Below are 18308 nucleotides of genomic sequence, written 5' to 3'. Positions count from 1 at the left end.
ACTAACTTCACTTTATACAAGAGCTGGCTCAAGTAAGTTGGACCAGAAACACACATTTTTATCATTTTAAGTATGTTGAACAACTCAGATACAGAAGAGTCATAAAAACAGAGAGCCCAGAAATAGTGGCAATAAAGTGGAGGAACCTCAGAATCCTGATCCAACTCCCCCATACCACCCACCCCTACAAACAAACCCAAACTACTTTCTTCACTTTATATCATAGGCCTTAATTTCTGACTCTATTGGCATGTTCCATATAGATGCAATTCTAATAAGCTAGGGCTGCTGTTGAATAGTTGCTGGAAACCAATTAACCCAGTACTGCATTTTATCATATTTTAGACAATCTCTCAAATTGTTTCGAGATTTTAAAAAATGCAAACCTATTTTAACAGATAACCTTTGGAAGCAGTGTCCTCTGTGAGCTTTCTGAATGCCATAATCAATGTTCATATAACTTTCTTTTCTTCAGTGCTTGAGTATTGTCATAATTTATATTTCTTAGAAGTTAGTGAACATAATAGAGTCTGAATAAAGAACACAGAACCTGGGGAGGCTTTAGTGAGTTTTGAAATGAGGTAGGGACTGAATAAGCTCTGGAAGCAAGCAGGATTGGACTTGATTCTGACAGAAGAGGATGAAAAGTATAAATAGTGAAAGAGTCCAAAAGATATCTCCATTCGCTTTGCAAGTGAAAAGATTTCCCTCCACCATCCTGGTGTCACCGTGACAAAGTGGATTTCAATGGAATGTACTTTCCTCTGAGTTTTACTACGAACACTCCATGCCAGTGAGTTCACACTAATTAACTCTATCTTCCATATGATAATTTTACCTTTGTATCAAGTAAAAAATAGTCAGCTTCTATATTTGTCACCTTCTTGTTATATAGATATAGATTGACCTGGTTTTTTGACAACCTCTTGCAAGTTACAGGATATGGCAGCTATTATTTACAATTGTCCAGCATTCCACTTAGGAGACATTCAGCAATTCCAATCCTCTCAACTTCCTACCTTTCAATTATGAGAGTAGAAAGAGGGATGGAGGCAGGTGGCCAGAGAGACCAACCTCTCATGGGGAAACTGACGTGCAAAGAGGTTCGATGGCTGATGACAAATATTGCTTTTATTTTAAAACGACTTTTCTTTTTATAATGGTTTCTTTTGAGCAGTAGAAGAGGCTGAAGTTATAGCCTCTAATATGAGAAAGCTGCCTCATTATGCCCCGTCTTCTGTTCTTGCTGACCTACTTGTGAGCTGTGCTACTGGGGCAATTACATATGGAGAGGGCACACCATCTAGCGGCATCAGACAACCGCTGCCTCTTGTCAAAGCAGATGCATTCCACAGAGAGATGGCCAGTATATGTCATAGTTTTGCTTGGGAATATACAAAATGATTTAAATGGGTTTGAAAGCATCTGAGTTTCCTTGTAGCAGATAGTAATTAAAGCTCCATTGACTAAGGCCTGGTCTACACTACAGAGTTTTGTCGTCAAAACTCTGGTGTACACATTACAATGTTCCCCTCCACCAACAAAACTCCCCTGGTTTGGTGACAAAATAAAACCCTCTCGATGGAAGGCGTAGAGTTTTTTGCACCAAAGTTAGAGCGACAAAGCATCAGTATAGACGCTGTGTGCCTTAATTGGGCTCCAGGAGCTATTCCACAATGCCCACCCTGACTGCTCTGCTCACTGTTTTGAACTCCGCTGCACTGCCTTGCATTCCAGCTACACAGACATGTGCCCCTCCCCTTTCAAAGCCCCAGGAAGTTTTGAAATTGCTCACTATGGAGAGCCCACACAACTAAGCATGCCCACACCTGGCAGCAAAGCACTCCAGCCTGGACTACAGGTGAGGGGGCGCATATCCTGGGTCTGTGGGGAGAGGAGGCTGTGGGAGAACTCGGAGGGAATTAATCCTGTTCTATACCGGCAGGCAGGATGGGCTGCTGCTGGGGGGAGAAGGGGGAAAACTCTTTAATGTGCTGCACAAAGCCAGGGAGGGAGGCAGAGGCTGATATCAGGATGTCCTCCCTCCCCCTGCCGATGTACCAGTCTCCACAGAGCTGGGCTGGGTGGGACAGTGGGACACCAGCTATCTGTGCACCAGCTTCTGCCTCATGGTTGGCTGCTTCCGGCTGCTGTCTGAACTTAAAAAGACAGCGTGTGGAGGACACACTCACTGTCCCCCAATACACACAGTGTCTCTCTCTCACACACTCACTCACTCCCTGTCACACACACTCTCCCTCCCCGCCCACTCACACACAACTGTGGGCTTCTTGTGTTTGTGTTCAGGTTGGCTGACAGGGCAGTTGAAAAGCAGCTGTCAATCTAGTAAAATGCCCATGGAATGATGGGATTCAGAAACCATCATGTGACATTGTGCCTGCCCCGTGAGGCATTGCAAACCCTTCCCAAAGCACCCTGTGTGCAGCTGCACAGTGGGATAACTACCCATAGTGCACTGCTCCCTCAGTTGATGCAAGGGCTGCTACTGTGGATGCACTCCACTAACACAAGGAGCACAGTGTGGACATGCAACAGAGGTTTAATTACAATGGTGGCTGTACGCCAGATAACTTGTGTCAACAAAACTCTGTACTGTAGACAAGACCTCAGGCAGCACGAATGGGGCACTTACCCAAAGCACAATGCTGCCAGGGGATTTGCACTGTTGCCCAAGAAGATGCTCTTAACAGGAAAAGCATCGCCACAGGGAGAATGAGAGACACAGTTGTGCCAAACTGGGGATAAAGAGGAAGGAAAAAAGGATGACAAGCTTGGCATTTGTTCTGGAAGCAAATGAGAGAAATGAAGGTAAGGTTTTACTTAAAGGGACTGCAGAATGAATTGCTCCCAGAGGACTTCTCTGAGCAACAAAAATTCTGTCAAATGATGCCACATAGCCTTAAATAAGGGGCTTTGATCATTCTCACTCTCTCCGGCACATGTTCACACGTTAGTTGGAAAAAAGAAAAAAGCAGAAATCATGGGGTGGATTAGGAGAGGGAGGAGGAGAGATGCCACTGTAGTAAGCAGTGCCATTTGTGCTTTCACATTCACTTCATTCGAAAGGTCACAATTCCTCCCTTCCACCCCCCTTTTTAATTTTTAAACTACTGCCTGAGGCAGCTCACAAGCACCTCTCTTCCTAGCACCAAAACTCCCTCAAATCCTATCTTAATAAACACCTTCACATCAGAGAGGGATAAAAGCATTTTGTTTTGATTTCATTATATTTCCTGAAATTGCTTTTCTCTTTCTGTATTTTTTTCCTCAACGCTAAGTTGCAGCTGCCCTCCAGAGGGATAATGCAACAATATTTCTGAAAAAGTCAGCTTTTTAATAAAACACTACAAATGGTATTTCCCAATAACAAAACAGGTAGGACTTTTGCTTTTTTTTTTTTTTAAATGACTGTAATAGAAATGTCAGCCCAGGAAGGCAGCCTCAAAGGACGATATATTAACACATGAAAATTAAATTTTAAAGTCAAAAGGAGCTTTTCCTCATCTGTGAAATTGAGAGGACAATCCTACAAAGCAGAGCAACTGCTAAGCTAGTAACAGGCAGCAATGTCTGCAGTCTGTTCCACTGTTGAGCTTCCCAAAAAGCAGGAGAAGCAGCTATGCACTTTTTTTTCCAAGCTAAAATGGGATATGTTAAATTAGAGCTAAGATGACTTTGGTATTTACACAATTAACGGATCACTAGTCCTTTCAGCATGCACTCTGTAGATGCACACATTATATAGCATATATTGGAGTAAACTAATTCATATTCATGCAGTTTTTTAAATTAATCCTCACATTTAGCACATAGAATTAATCCTCCGAATTTCTACCCAGCCTTCCAAACAGATCCACCCAACTGCTGGAGTAAGTACTGGGCCATCTGCCCTGTTGATGCCCATACTTCTCCACAGAGAGGGACAGGAGGAGAAAAGGGGACCCCCACACTGCTTTAGTACCTGCTTTTCCCAAGAGGACGAGGCTCATGCTGCTGCTCACACAGAGTTCTAACCAACACCTGCAGCCCTGTACGGAACACAGCAATTTCAAACGATCCATCCCTTGTCATACAGTCCCGGCTTCTGGCAGTTGGAGGAACAGGGATACCCTTAGCATGGGGTTGTGTCCCTAACCATCTTGGCTAATAGCCTTTGATTGACCTTTCCTACATGAATGTATATAATTCTTCTTCAAATCCAGTTATACATTTGGTCTTCACAACATCCGCTGGCAACAAGTTCCATAGGCTGACTGTATGCTGTGTGGAGAAATACTTCTGTTTGTTTTAAACTAGCTGCCTATTAATTTCATTGGGTGATCCCTAGTTCTTGTGTTATGTGAAGGAGTCAATAGCACGTCCCTATTTACTTTCCCCACACAATTTATGATTTTATAGACCTCTATTATATCCTCCATTAGTTTATTTTCTAAACTGACAGTCCCAAGTCTTTTTAATCTCTCCTCGTATGGAAGTTGATCTATACTGCTAATCGCTTTTGATCCCCTTCTCTGTACCTTTTTTGTTTCTAATGTAACTTTTTTGAGATGGGGAGACCAGAACTGCATGCAGTATTCAAGGTGTGGGCATATATGCATTTTTATAGTGGCATGATCATATTTTCTGTTTTATTATCTATCCCTTTCCTAATGGTTTCTAACATTATAGCTTTTTCTTTTGACTGCTTGCTGCTGCCCACTAAGCAGATGTTTTCATAGAACTATCCTCAATGACTCCACGATCTCTTTCTTGAATTGTAACTGCTAATTTAGATCCCCGTCATTTTGAATGTATAGATGGGATTTTTTTTTTCCAATGTGCATTAGTTTGCACTTATCAACATTGAATTTCATCTGCCATTTTGTTGCCCAGGCAGGCAGTTTTGTGAGATCTCTTTGTAACTCTTTGCAGTCAGCCTTAGACTTAACTATCTTGAGTAATTTTATATCATTTGCAAACTTTGTCACCTCACTGTTCACCTCCTTTTCCAGATCATTTATGAATATGTTGAACAGCACTGGTGTTCTATACATTCATGGTTGCAGTCAGACTATGCATGACCTTCCCCTAAGGCCACACAACAATCAGTGTCAAAGACAGGATTATAATTTAGCATTGCTGGTTCCCAGACCTGTGCTCAGTCCAGTACACCAATGTTTCTCAAACATTTTCACTGTATAGCTCACAACTTAATAGACACTCCTCCTCCAATAACTGATCACCTTCTCCACAATTCACTATCATATCTTTTAGCTTTGTGGCAACTACAGCAATTCCTTACACAGAGAAGTAATTTTAGGAAAGTATTTACACAATTTATTCTTAGCCATCTGAGTGTCTGCTGAAAATAAGGAGTGGCAGCTAGAATTTTATGACAGCTTTCCACAGACCACCAGCAAGTAGTGCCCCACGCAGCTCAGTGCATACTAACAATGCTGCCATCTCTGTTTGAAATATTAGCATGGCAAATGCTCATGAAATAGGGAACAATTATTTCTCTTTTATATAAGAAGTCAGGGTCAAAGATAATTTATCTTGTGTTTTGTTTTTAAAAAGTTACTAACCTTTCACAACTCTTCTTTGAGATGTCCATTCCACTCTTCATGTCGGAAATTCTTCCCTGAGTGGTACCTGCTGGGGCAGCTGCAGCACCCTCTGCTGTTGCATGCTGCTGCATACCAGTGTAAAAGGCCCAGCCTCCCCAGAGCCCCCTCAGTTCTTTCTTGCCTGACAACTCCAATGCAGAGAGGTAGGACAGCGGGTCATGGAATGGACATGTGCAACACATCTCAAAGAACAGCAGCCGCCAAAGGTTAGTAATTGTTTTTAATTCTTTGAGTGATAACATATGTGCTTTCCACTCTTGGTGACTCACAAGCTGCCAAGTAAGAGGAAGGAATGGAGTCTATGAGCACAGACTGGAGTACAATTCATCCAAATTTAGCATTGTGCCTAGAGTGCTGGCATAAGGGGACGCAAAGGTGTAGCATGAAGACCAGGTTGCTGCTCTACAAGTTTCCTGGATAGGGATTTGCATAAGCAATGCCGCTGAGGCCACTGGTGATCTTGTGGAACACAAAGTCACTTTACTGGGGGGATATATATATGCCTGCCTAATCCTAACATGCTCAAATACAGGAGACTATCCATGATGAAATTCTTTGTGATGAGATTGGGAGACACTTCATCCTCTCCGCAATGTCTGCAAATATAGGTTGACAATGGAACTGCTTAGTTCTGTCTCTGTAGAATGCCAAAGATTTTCTAACATCTACAGTGTGCAGGTGTTGCTATTCTCTGTCAGCATGTGGTTTGGGGTGAAACATAGGTGAGCAAACTGACTGGTTAATATGAAAATTACATACCACTTTAGAGAGAAATCTTGGATTACGGTGCAGATATACTTTGTCCTTAAAGAAAATTGTATAAGGTGGCTCAAGGCATCAAAACCTGCAGCTCAGCCACCCTCCTGGCCGAAGTGACGGCTTCTAAAAATGCCATCTTCAGTGACGGGTGCAGCAAGGAGCACGTTGCTAGCAACTCAAATGGAAACCCCGTAAGTCTTGACAAAACTATGTTTAAGCCCCAGGAGGGAACAGGTTCCCTTATCTGAGGGTATAATTTTTGCAAGCCCTTCAAAAATTAGATTGTCATATCATTAGAAAATATAGAACATTTGTTGATGTAAGGATGCAAAGTTGATACTGCTGCCAAGTGGATTGTGAAAGAAAAAATGCCAACGTTTGCTATTAAATGAACTTCCTGCAGGTTTGGGTAAAGCAGCCGACCATGATCAAACTTAAGTCTGAGTCCAACGGAAGCAAAATCAGAGCTTCCACTATGGGATCCAGGAAAGTAAAGAACCAGTGCTACTGGAGCCATGTTGGAGCTATTAATATAACCCAGGCATGGTCCTGTTTGATCTTTATCTCCTGCACATGGAAACCACAGAAGCCAGGGTCCTAGTAGCTGAGTATGTAATATCTGATGCAGCCTGCAGTGAAGTTCTCACTACAGATTTCTCCTCATCAACTAACGTGGAGAACTCCTGTCTAGCGCCTTCTGGCAACGTGTCTCTAAACTTTAACATGAAGTCCCAAACATTAAAATCATAATGTCCCAAAAGAGCTTGTTGGTTGGTAACTCTGAGTTGTAACCCACCAGTAAAATAAACTTTTCTACCAAGAAAATCTAGGGTTTTTGCGTCCTTTGATTTGGGGGTTGCTACCTGTTGGCCCTGCCGTTCCTGTTCATTGGCTGCTAACACTATCAGAGAAACAGCGGATGGGGAATGACAGTATTGATCTTCAAATCCCTAAGAGGGAGCATAATATTTATGTTCAGCCCTTTCTGAGATGGGAGGAAGGGACAAAGGAGTCTTCTAGAGACACTTAGGCTCCAAAATTGCCTCATTCATAAATAAAGCCACCCATGAAGGCCCTGTGGTGGACAAAATATCAATAAGAACTCCTTAACCAATCCTCCGACTTAAAGCCACCATTTTCAATAGTTCTTTTATAAGCATTGGAAGGGGTGAGATGCCTTCTGAGGAAACTGCCTAAGCAGAAGAGGAGGATGAAGAAGGCAGCACAGGCTGAGACTGCTGCTCCTCCAGTAGCTCCAGCAGGGTCCTCCTGAATTGCCTTTTCCTGCTCGGCACTGGGCCTGATACTGAGTTCAGGAACAAGCGCCTCTGGAGAGTAGACTCCTCACACCTATCCAAGCACACAGAGAAGGAACGCTCACACATGACCTAGAAACCAGGTGAAATCCACATGGGTTACAAAAGGGGCACTGGACCAGTGGTGGGCTCCAATGATTTCCTGGCCACATAGCCGATCCTGTTCCAGCTGGAGGAGTCTTAGGCAGCCCAGGGTAGCAACACCTCAGTGGAGAGTTGCATGACCGGCTCTGAGGCTGGGAAATGTAGGAGCCAATTTCCAATTCTGAAGACAAAGAATCACCCTCTGTTGCCCAAGGAGAGGCTGTTCCAGGCAGTGCCAGAGTCTGGTGCAGAGTCAGTGAAGAGTGGCCCACATTTGGGCTTCTCCTTTGACAGTACCATGGGTGTGAAGTCTGAGGCATTGGAGATTGTCACGGTACTGTGTGCTGCACTAATGATATTGGCACCCCTCAGTCTGCTGGTACCAAAAGCACGCTCTCCTGCACTGCCAGGAATACCAGTACTGATAGGCCAAGCAGATCTTTTGCTGCCACAAACCCCCTGCATGGTCAGTACCAAGATGGTCTCAGGTCATCGAGGTACTGCAGATGTAGAAGGTGCATGTGCAATCACTCGAAGATGAATCATTTGCCATCTAAAATACTATTCAAATATTCACAACACTTGAAGACAGGTGCTGCAAACAAGCACTGAACAAGAAAGTTATTATTGAACAATATTACGTGGAGAGCAATTCTAAAACCTGTTAATTCAGCAGTGAGCACTTCAGATATTTTAGAGCCACTTGGACATTGTTTGAAGAAAGATACTCTAACTGGCTGGTGATGGAGAATGTGTGGTATAGCTGTACAAGAATCTCATATCACACACAGAATAAGCCAATTGTGCAATCATTTGATTGTCTCTCTCCACTTCTTTTCTTTTTTTAAAAGAAAAGGAGAAAACTCTGCTAATCCAGTTTTACATCTGAGGATTTAAAAGCACATAAATCAGGGAAATTCAAAGTTGTAGCCTTCACGGCAATGGTAACTCTCTAAATGACACACAGATATAAACACCTTCAAACTGATGTTAGAACTGTGTAAACCCCTCACACAGCTGATCACCCCTCCTAGACCCAATGACCATGCTCCAAATGTTTATTGAGTCTGCCCTCCAAAAATCATTCCTTCCCCCACACTCATCCTTAGACACTGTCCATGCCTCTTCCCCACCCATCTCACTCAGCTACTGTAATTACCAGTTCACCCCCATCCTTCACCTTGCTCACAGATGTCTCTCCTGCCTGCCATACTTCCCTCAACTGCAACTCCTCCTCCCCAATCTACTTCCCAGAAGACCTCTCTTCTATCCCCACTCACCAGCTTTCATAATTCAAGACTGGGGGGCTTAAAGCATAAACTGTACAGAACATGCAGCAAGGAAGCATAGGAGATGCATAAAAAGGCTGGTTGCTGAAAGAACCATAATTTTGAATTACTTAACTTTGGTGTGTTTACATTCTCAGCCATATCATTGGATTAACCTAGTTTTCTTTTATTGACTATAAAATATTTTAGCTTTTGAGGCCACAAAGACCTATTTTCAGGGGAAATGTGCAGATTGAAGGTCAAATAAGTTCCTCTTTTATGAGTGTATTTCTAATTTTCATAATCTAACCCCTTGGAAATGCACTAGATATTAATGTTCCTCTGCCAGGGAGAAAAGAGAACCTACTCATTATTCAGGGAGAAGGAATCATACTCCCAAACCCCTGAGAACAGGCCCCATAAGGTGGGGCAAAGCATTTCTTTTAGTTGCTTATTATGATTTATAGCACATTAAAAAGGCTCTAAACACCTTTGTTGTAATTTAAAAAAATACGGTCAGATACACCATCAACAGGAGAAAAGGGACTAGCCTGTGTTTAAAAAGCAGAGAACAGAGAAGGTCACTTAGCTTCTCTCTGCACAGAAAGCATCTCTGATATTTGCTTTAAGTACTTTTGCACACTTCGATGCAAATCCAGAACCCAGCCCAAGCTGCTGGAGCTAAGCTCTGGTAGATGCACAGAAGCCAAGGGAAAGAATCCCAGAGCAAATGGCTGAAGTCACCTCTGTGGGCCCTTTCCCAACTCTCCACTCACTGTGGAAGGCAGGGAAGACCTGGGTAGCAGTAAATCCTCTGACTCTGACCCCTCCCTGGATGCTTCCCCCAAATCCTGCCCTCCACAGTGCTGCAGAATCACATCAGAACCTACATGAGGAAACCTCCAAGGTCAGAGTCAGAGCAGGATTTACCCTCTAGCTGTGAAAATTAGGACAATAAAATGAATCAACTATGTGAGATATTACCAAGATGAGTCTGAGAAATATCGGTCCAGAAGAACAAAAGCATTGCTTTAAAAGCAGCAACACAAGGACCTCCCAAGCTTTCAAACTGCTCTAGCAGTTAGTTATATGCACTGTTGTTGTAGCCATGTTAATCCCAGGATATGAGAGAGATAAAGTGGGTGAGATAATATCTTTTATTTAACCAACTTCTGTTCGAGAGAGACATAAGCTTTCGAGTTTACACAGAGATGTGGAGTGGTTATAGTAAGTGAAGCAGAGGCAGGAGGAATCATTTCTGGCCCGGAGACCACTTTTGGCTCTAGAACTGCAAGAAGATGTAGACATGAACCAGAATGCCAGTCCGAGAAGTCAGTAAGCGAGGGAGTCTTGAAGCCCTTAAGAATAATTATGTGGCAAACTAACAACAGCCTAACAGAACTACATAGCACTGTCACTTCCTTAGCTGGAAAGTACAGGAACGAACTAAAGTCAGAGCAATGTACACACACCATGGAATCAGACAAATAGATTAGGTTTACAAAGAAAAAATGAAGCAGGAGAAAAGCATGTCTGTGTCAGGGAGCCAGGGTCAGAGATTATCAATTTCTCTTGTCCATTCAAAGCTCTACAGGTCTCAGACTAGGTATCCATTACAATATTTTCTTTTTAGTTTGAAGATGCCTCCTCCTTCCAATTATACTTGTTCTTGCATGCTACCTCTAAATTATTGCAAACAGCTTCCTCTCAGAACACATCCTTTTCATCTCTGCTGTTCGTTCTCTAAAATAAAGAGATTCTGCAAATGTATTGATTAATGATATTAGTGACTCTCTTGAAACAGCCTATTTCAAAGGAGAAAATGGTTTGTGTTCATCCAATTCTGGAAGCCAATTTCCATTAGCTTAATATAGTCATGATATTTTACCAAGGTAATTATACTCTTAGCTATCAGTAACAATTAAGCCCTTAGACTGGAGCTGCTTAATAAATCACCCATTCAAAATACAGTATATTTAAATGTCAAGCATGCAAATAAGAACTTGCAATGAATATGACGAAGCACAAAGTACAAATCAGCATAACTTATTCTGACACTATATAAAACTATGCTAAGATTACATTAAGAGTATTGCAAAATTCTCATCACCATATTACAATCTCTGCATTATCCTTCCTATAAAGGGGCACTGAGAAGCAACCAAAAATGATTCCAGGGACTGTTGTATGTTGTTTGTGAGGGAAATGGGGTGCAGAAAGATCAGTCCTACTTGGTTTCTACTGCTTTGTTTAACAAACACAATTCCACAGGCCATTGAGAAGAGTGGTATATATGATTCCAAAAGAGCAAAGATTACACTGATGCAAATCAATAAAATACAACTTTTCTTTCTACAGCATTCTCCATGTAAACTATATCCCCAAATGCTTTACCCTTGGATTCGATTATATATTTTTTGAGTTAAATAAAACAGAGAGGCAGACAGAAATTAAAAGATACACGCAAGAAAGACAGTATCAAAACGGGAGCTCTGAAGAGAGATTTGGAATTGGAAACAACAATATAGATACAGAAAAGCTGTTCCAAATGGCAGGAGCTTCAGAGGAAAAGCTCTTGCACTAAGCATGGCAAAATAGTTGGGAGAAATGGAATCGGCGAGTCTCACACATGAAAAGGGAGTAAAGCGAGGAAGAGAAATGATAGATCAGGTTTCTGTGAGCCCTCACAGCAGAAAGTCCTTAGGGTGAGGATGCACCCACAACCCCATTCCACTTGGGAGCCAGTTGGCAGAGTTGGTGGGCCAAGGAAGGGAGCATGGTCCAGTAAATAGTGCACTGGACTAGGAGACAGGAGTTATGGGTTCTATTCTCAACTGCACCACTGCCATGCTGTATGACTTTCGGGCAAATCACTTCAATTGTATGCCTCAGTTTCCCCATCAGTAAAATAAGGATAATAATGTGTACTTTCCTTTGTATATTATTTTCAGATTCCATGATGAGTACAGATTATGTATTAAAGAAGAGATGGGGCCAATCTCATTCAGTACTTTTCCTAAGGAACCTCAGATGGAAATTAAAGCCATCTCCCCAGGGAAATTCTCCTGGACAGGGTGGTGCCAGTAGCACTAACTGCCATCTTAGGGGTGAAGACATCTAAACTCAGCTGCCACCCAAACACAGAAGGGGTAATCCATGCCCCTGCAGTGTGCCTGGTCTGGGGTCTGTGAAGTACATGGGGCATGTCCAGAAAGTGTTTTCAAAATAAGGAGTGGAATTTTGTACTCAGTCATAAAGGGAAGGGGAGGCAGTTGAGTTGTCTGAAAAATATGGCTGATGTGGTCATGCCTCTTTGCATGTACAAAAAAGTTAGGCGACAGCTTTGTGTGGGTGGTAGAATCCACAGAGCCCAGACTTGTGGTGGTCATAGAGAAGGGAGGACAAGGGTCAAGATGAGAGAAGAAAAAAGCATGGGGCAAGAGTTTCAGCATGGGGCAAGAGTTGAGACTCAGAAAAACATAAGCCAGAGTTCAAGACACTAACCAGATGATATATAACAGGGCATAGACTGAATCAGAGGTGGGAACCAGCTTAAAAATCATTACTACTTATTTCATTAAGGAGCCATGGAGAGCTTGGTACTATTCAAGACACACAAGAGCAGGCATGATCCCTGCCCCAGGGAGCTTAAAGTCTAAACAGAACTGCACCACAAAATGCACTGGGAGACCCAGAGGAAAATTGCAGAGCTTTTGTTTGCCAACTTGATTGTTTTCCATATAATGGCTGGGTTGGTTAGGGTTAAATATGTTCATAGCCCAGATAAAATTATTGATCAGTATGCAAAGGGTTAACTCACTCTCTCCCTTGAACTCCTAGAGTGCAAAGAACCTTTTTGACTCTTTAGGAGGAGCCCCAAGAAAGAAGCATTCACTATCACAAGGAACAGCTGGACACAGAGTCCAATGTGGCAAAGAAACCAACAGTGTTTCTTATTCTGAATCCTCTATGCAGTTACAAAACAAATCAGGTGGTAAATCAAGTCATGCATTCTGAATCTGAATCTGCCATGGTTACAAACAGTTTAATCACACAGCTCAATTTCTGATGGACCTCTGCAGTTCTAGGATCTGAGACTCACTTACACAGTTAGTATTGACTTTTGAGAAGATACCTTCCAGGGACAATCTGTGTAAATAATCAGCCAGTGTGTTAGTTAATCAATACTTACTTAATCCTAAACTCAAACCATCACCATAAAGAGTATGTCTCACTAAAAGCAGATTTACAACCAGAACACGTGAACTGGTTGAACACAGTGGAAGGAGAATGGAAGTTTACAGTCTCTCTCGCTGAGAGTAGAGTACCCAAAGGTAACCAGCTGAGAACTCCCCAACATCAAGGGAATTCTCAGATGACTACATGCAGCTGCTATCTTGCTCCTTTGTGCTGGTGGTGCCAGGGCCAAACGCACTGAAGAACTGTCCTACTTCTTTAGCCCTAACTTTAAAGGGAACCAGGTGTAAAATGATGCAGTAGTGTCTGCCCAAATCTGCACGCAGCAGAAATAATAGTTCTAAGGAATGTGCAAACTGCCCGTATTCATCTCAAGAGAGTGTTAACCCTGAAGCTCAATGGCACATTAAATGCCAACATAGTTAACTGATGTTTTACTACGGCTTAAAACATGCAAGAAAGGAGAGGTACAATCACAGTATGAGCTCCACCCAAACTATTGTGAGTGGCATCCCCCCACCCCAACTGAGCAGACCCTGGGAAGCCAGTATACCACCACTTCTTTTTTCCAACCTGACTTCTGCTTCAATTTGCCCTCATACATCCCTACTAACATCAAAAGCTGTCTTCACATCACGCAATAAACAAGCATATCAAGGCTTTGCTTTTATCAAACCTGACTCAGTTGGCTGCTTATAGACCACAGATCTCAAAAAGAGACAATTTTGAGAGACCTAAATGTCATACAAAATATCTAGAAGACTTAACTCCAGCTGTGGCAGCTTTACCTTTTATTTCCTACAAAATAAGCAAAGACTATAAACTCTCTGCAAAACTCTCTGAAAAGGAGAAAGAAATGCACACAAGCTTAAGGACAACACACAAGTCAAACAAAAAGCTATCTTAGTAAATATGGCATTCAAAGCCATTTTGGCATCAAATCAAACAAGGGAGGGAGAGACAAGAGAGGCAGTCTATGTCTACACTTAGAATTTCAGGAAAATCTCCCATAATTGCTACCACTAGCGGAGCTGCGCCAGAACTAGAGCCATAGTGAGCGATTTCTCTAAAATTCTGAGCATAAAAAAGCCACAGAAACTTCACCAGAACAGACAGCAGGATTAAGCCGAGCAGAACCGTGGCAGAGAGAAAATGAATGAACATACCCCTTCAAACAATTTCTTGTCTACTTGTACAAGCAAGGATAGTGGCTTCCAGGGAGGCTCTTCAAACCAACAGTGATATCTGAAAAACCCTGGGGCGAGCAAACTAGTCTTTATACTTAATTTAAAACATGTACATAAAAAATTGTAATTGCACTCCAGTCCAGGAAAGCGCTGCTCCCATTGCCAGGGGCACAATACAGACCGATTAACTCACATGTCCTAAATGATTGCTTCTCTGCACCGACAGCCTAGTCAGGCTCACCTGTTAGAACCTATTCCACTGGCAGAGGCAGAAATGCTAGGGCCAGACTGGTGGTTTAACAGTAGCATTCTGCATGCTGCTGTATTAAAGACCCAAGACACTTGTGTTCCAATGTAGCAGGGGCAGCCCAGAGAAGTCAGAAGTGATTCATGAACATTTCACGTAGTGATAGCTGGCAGAGAATTATGCTGATCTTGAATATTGACTAAGTCGAGGAGAAGCATGAATAGTGCATGGGAAAGAGCAAGGAAGCACTGGGCAAATGAGGCAGGAGGCCCAGAGCAAAGGGAGGAGAGGTTAGAGACACTTAAACAAGGATATCAGAGCTGCCAGTTGAGGCTGAGACACCGTGGCAGGCGGGGAATGAAGGATAGAGACCCCATGAAGCCGGGACTCGAGAATAGTCAAAAAATGACTGCAACTTCAGGAAGAATTAAAGAACGACAAAGGAAGGTTGAGGAGGGACCAGAGCAGCAAAGCAAGTTGCCCCTAGAGCAGTGTCATGAAGCAGGAATGGATACATTAATACGAAGTACTACCGCTGTGGAAGGGAAGAATTATTCTCCTTGTTGGTTGATTTTAAATAATTGCTAAACACAGAATTGTGACGTTAGGTCTGCCTTGATCCACAAAGCAAGGAAGATAAAGCCATTGCATGAAATTTTTACTATCAAACCAGCTGGGTCTTCTTATTTGCTAGGACAGCGTAACCAACTCTTTGCCTATACAGAGGAGCAGACGGTCACAACCACAACAAACATACTACCAAGAAACAGCAAGGACCCTGCCATACATAACATTGCTTCTCCCAAAATGTGATTTTTATAGTCCTATTTAACAAAACACACTAGATAAACCAGCAAGCTGGATAAGTGAACTCCCCTTCCTTCCCTCCTCCTTTCTATTCTCAATGACACAGACAGCAGCACAGTCTACTACTGATGCCACTAATTAGATGATTAAATTTAAATACCACTCTAGGTGAGATGCTTTCACTATAAAATTATTATTTTTAAAGGTAATCTATTTTTTCAATCTCATTCAAACCACAAGATCATGATTTCTTTTTAATTAAATTAAATTCCTTCTCCTAATTTTGCATGAGCAGAACAACCATTAAAAGAAACAGTGCTGAAACAATGTCTAAATTCCTGCCCTAGCTCTCACCATACGTGCGGTTCTTCACAAAAGTTCCCATATAGTCTTAGACAAAACAGATTTTCTCCAGTGAAGTAGCTCAGATGAAATATTATACAGCACATTGAAAGCTTCCACTTCCAAAAAGAAAGTTTAATTGCTATGAATCCAGGTAGGACATTTCCAGCGATTTGTCCTCTTCTGTGAGAAATAAAACTACAGACATGAACAATTCAAAGGAACTTCATGTCTTCAATATAGATATTAAGATATGGACCACCACATGGTATGTTGCAGTCTGCGATCTTTCAACACAGAACTTTAAAAATCAACCTGGTATCCTATTGCTCTACAACAAAACGTATTTGTCAGCTGAAGGGTGGAAATAGGCTAACAAAAGAAATATTTTAGTAGTCTATTGGGCAATTGGTTTATAGCTGCTTGCTCACGTCTGACACTGCTTTGAAAAACCTCAAACAGCAAAGGAGATTATATATAAAATACAGGTATCTAAAGGCTGCCAACGTCTTATCAAGTGCTGTATTTTTTTTTCAAAATACCTGGAATTACCCAGCTATGCCTACAAGTGTATAGGGCTGGGAAAATCCTGTCTATGCTGTTCTTAGTTTCAGTGAGCCAAGGGGAGCAAAGGTTTCTCTCCTATTTGCCAGCCACTCAGAATGCAATGCCTGCTGCAATGTGTCAAGAAAAGCAACAGCAATTTTGTCTCTTTCTCACTTACTGGACTCTCCATGGTATCAAACAGTGCAGACAGAAAGAGATTTAACTAATACCCTCTTGTGAAACAGCTGCTCCACACTCCAGAAAGCCTGCTTAGCACACCATACATCACAGCCTCTTTGGCTCAGCACTGACACAGAATTACAGAACTGAGCACAGAACAATTAAAGCAAATCAAGATCCCATAGTCAACACTCAGATTTCAAGCCTGAAGCAGTAGCACCACAACATCATCCTTCTCTTTTTTGGTGGGCCACATCCCTCCCACTATGCTGAGAAGAGTTACTCTGCTCAATTTCAACCTTGAATCTAAATAACGCATCTAATTTAGTAAAGCTGCATCACCACCATCCTCATTATATCTTGTTGTGCACTAGCTCTCATTGAGCTGAGCTACCACATAATCTTATTACCCTCATCTCTCCTTCCTACTGTCTTGCTTCCCCCAGCTATTGTCAAATCTAGTTTAGAGCCTGATCCGGTAAACACACACGTGTATGTTTATTCACACAACCAGCCCTATTGACTTCAATGAGATTGCTAAAATAAGAGAAGTTATGCATGGGTAACTTTGGAAGGTACAACTCGTATTTTTGTGGCTAGAGAGAAGTAATCAATAATCATCATCTGTCCTTAAGCAAGAGTACTATAGAATTTAATATAAAACAATCAGCGTTCTACAGGTTTTTAAACCATTATATAGAATTTAATAAAAAATTACAGTCCTGCTACAGAATTCTATAGAATAGTTAAAAAAAAAAAAATCAGTAGAAAGGATACTAAACTAATTTCTGTAAAACGCTATTGGTTTAACTCCTACCATTACATTTGAAAGAACTTTAACACACAGGTGATGTGACCATCTCATCTTTCCCTAGTTTCATTTCTCTACAGGAGACATGCAGACGGTATAACACATTTCTTCTAGTTGGGGAAGTGAGCGAGGCAGCTATCCAGGCCACTCTATTCAGTGTCTCCATTCAGTGGCTCAGACACAGAAATAAACCCACAGTAACATGACTTAACTCTCTTCCACCAGAGATGCCAAGGATGACATTAAGTGATGTGTCATCTTTATAATAGCAGCCTACACAATCAACACACACCAGCAGGCCAGAACAGACACCAGTGCATGTACTCTGAGCAGCCCCAAAAATAAGATTCAAGTAATTGTTACAGCATCCACTACACTGAGGCCAAGTGGCACTGAATCATCAACTACTAAGCAGACAAGTTGAGAAATAAGAGGGATGTAGCAACAGTATCAAAGGGTGGGGAGAATGGTTTGCCTTTCTCAATTCTGTCTAGAAGCCATACCTTGGTAAGCAGCAGTACTCGTTTCTGCAAGCGTCTGACGAGAGCTTCATGCTGCTCACGTTTTTTCTTCTCATCCAATAACTGGCTCTGGATCCGTAATACCTCTTCCTGTAGCTGCTGCCGAGCCTTCTCTAATATCCTGGCACTAAAAGACAGAACATACCCGTCAGATCTTAACATTACCTCTTAACCATGTAAGTCAGAAAAACTTAGGGGAAGTACTAATAGCAATGGAACATACAATCAGCATTTCTTTCAAAGAGATATTAGAGATGTCCAATAACTAACCTTATTGCTTAGCCCCAAAACAATAACATTGCTTTACATATACAAGTCATCAAACATTACATGTAGGTTACACTTACAATCATTTTACCTTTAGGTAGATATTTACTCTCCAGCATCAGTGTAACAATGGATCTTAGATATCACTA

General features: G+C 42.0%; 1 protein-coding gene across 7 annotated transcripts in view; it reads right to left on the bottom strand.

The window, feature by feature from the left end:
- The window catches only part of MAD1L1 (mitotic arrest deficient 1 like 1), a 493546-nt gene that overhangs the window by 320111 nt on the left and 155127 nt on the right, over positions 1 to 18308 (bottom strand). For all 7 annotated transcript variants that reach the window (XM_067550858.1, XM_067550856.1, XM_067550860.1 and 4 more), the window contains one exon: positions 17875 to 18019. In XM_067550858.1, the coding sequence (XP_067406959.1) occupies positions 17875 to 18019 (145 nt within the window). The remainder of the gene's footprint in view (positions 1 to 17874; positions 18020 to 18308) is intronic.

Source organism: Emydura macquarii, unplaced genomic scaffold (assembly GCF_026122565.2).
Source record: "Emydura macquarii macquarii isolate MOO-44397 ecotype Brisbane River unplaced genomic scaffold, CSIRO-AGI_Emac_v2 contig_1348, whole genome shotgun sequence".
In the NCBI taxonomy this organism is placed as follows: domain Eukaryota; kingdom Metazoa; phylum Chordata; order Testudines; family Chelidae; genus Emydura; species Emydura macquarii.
Note: the sequence above shows the minus strand (reverse complement) of the source record. Positions and strands in the feature narration are given on the sequence as shown.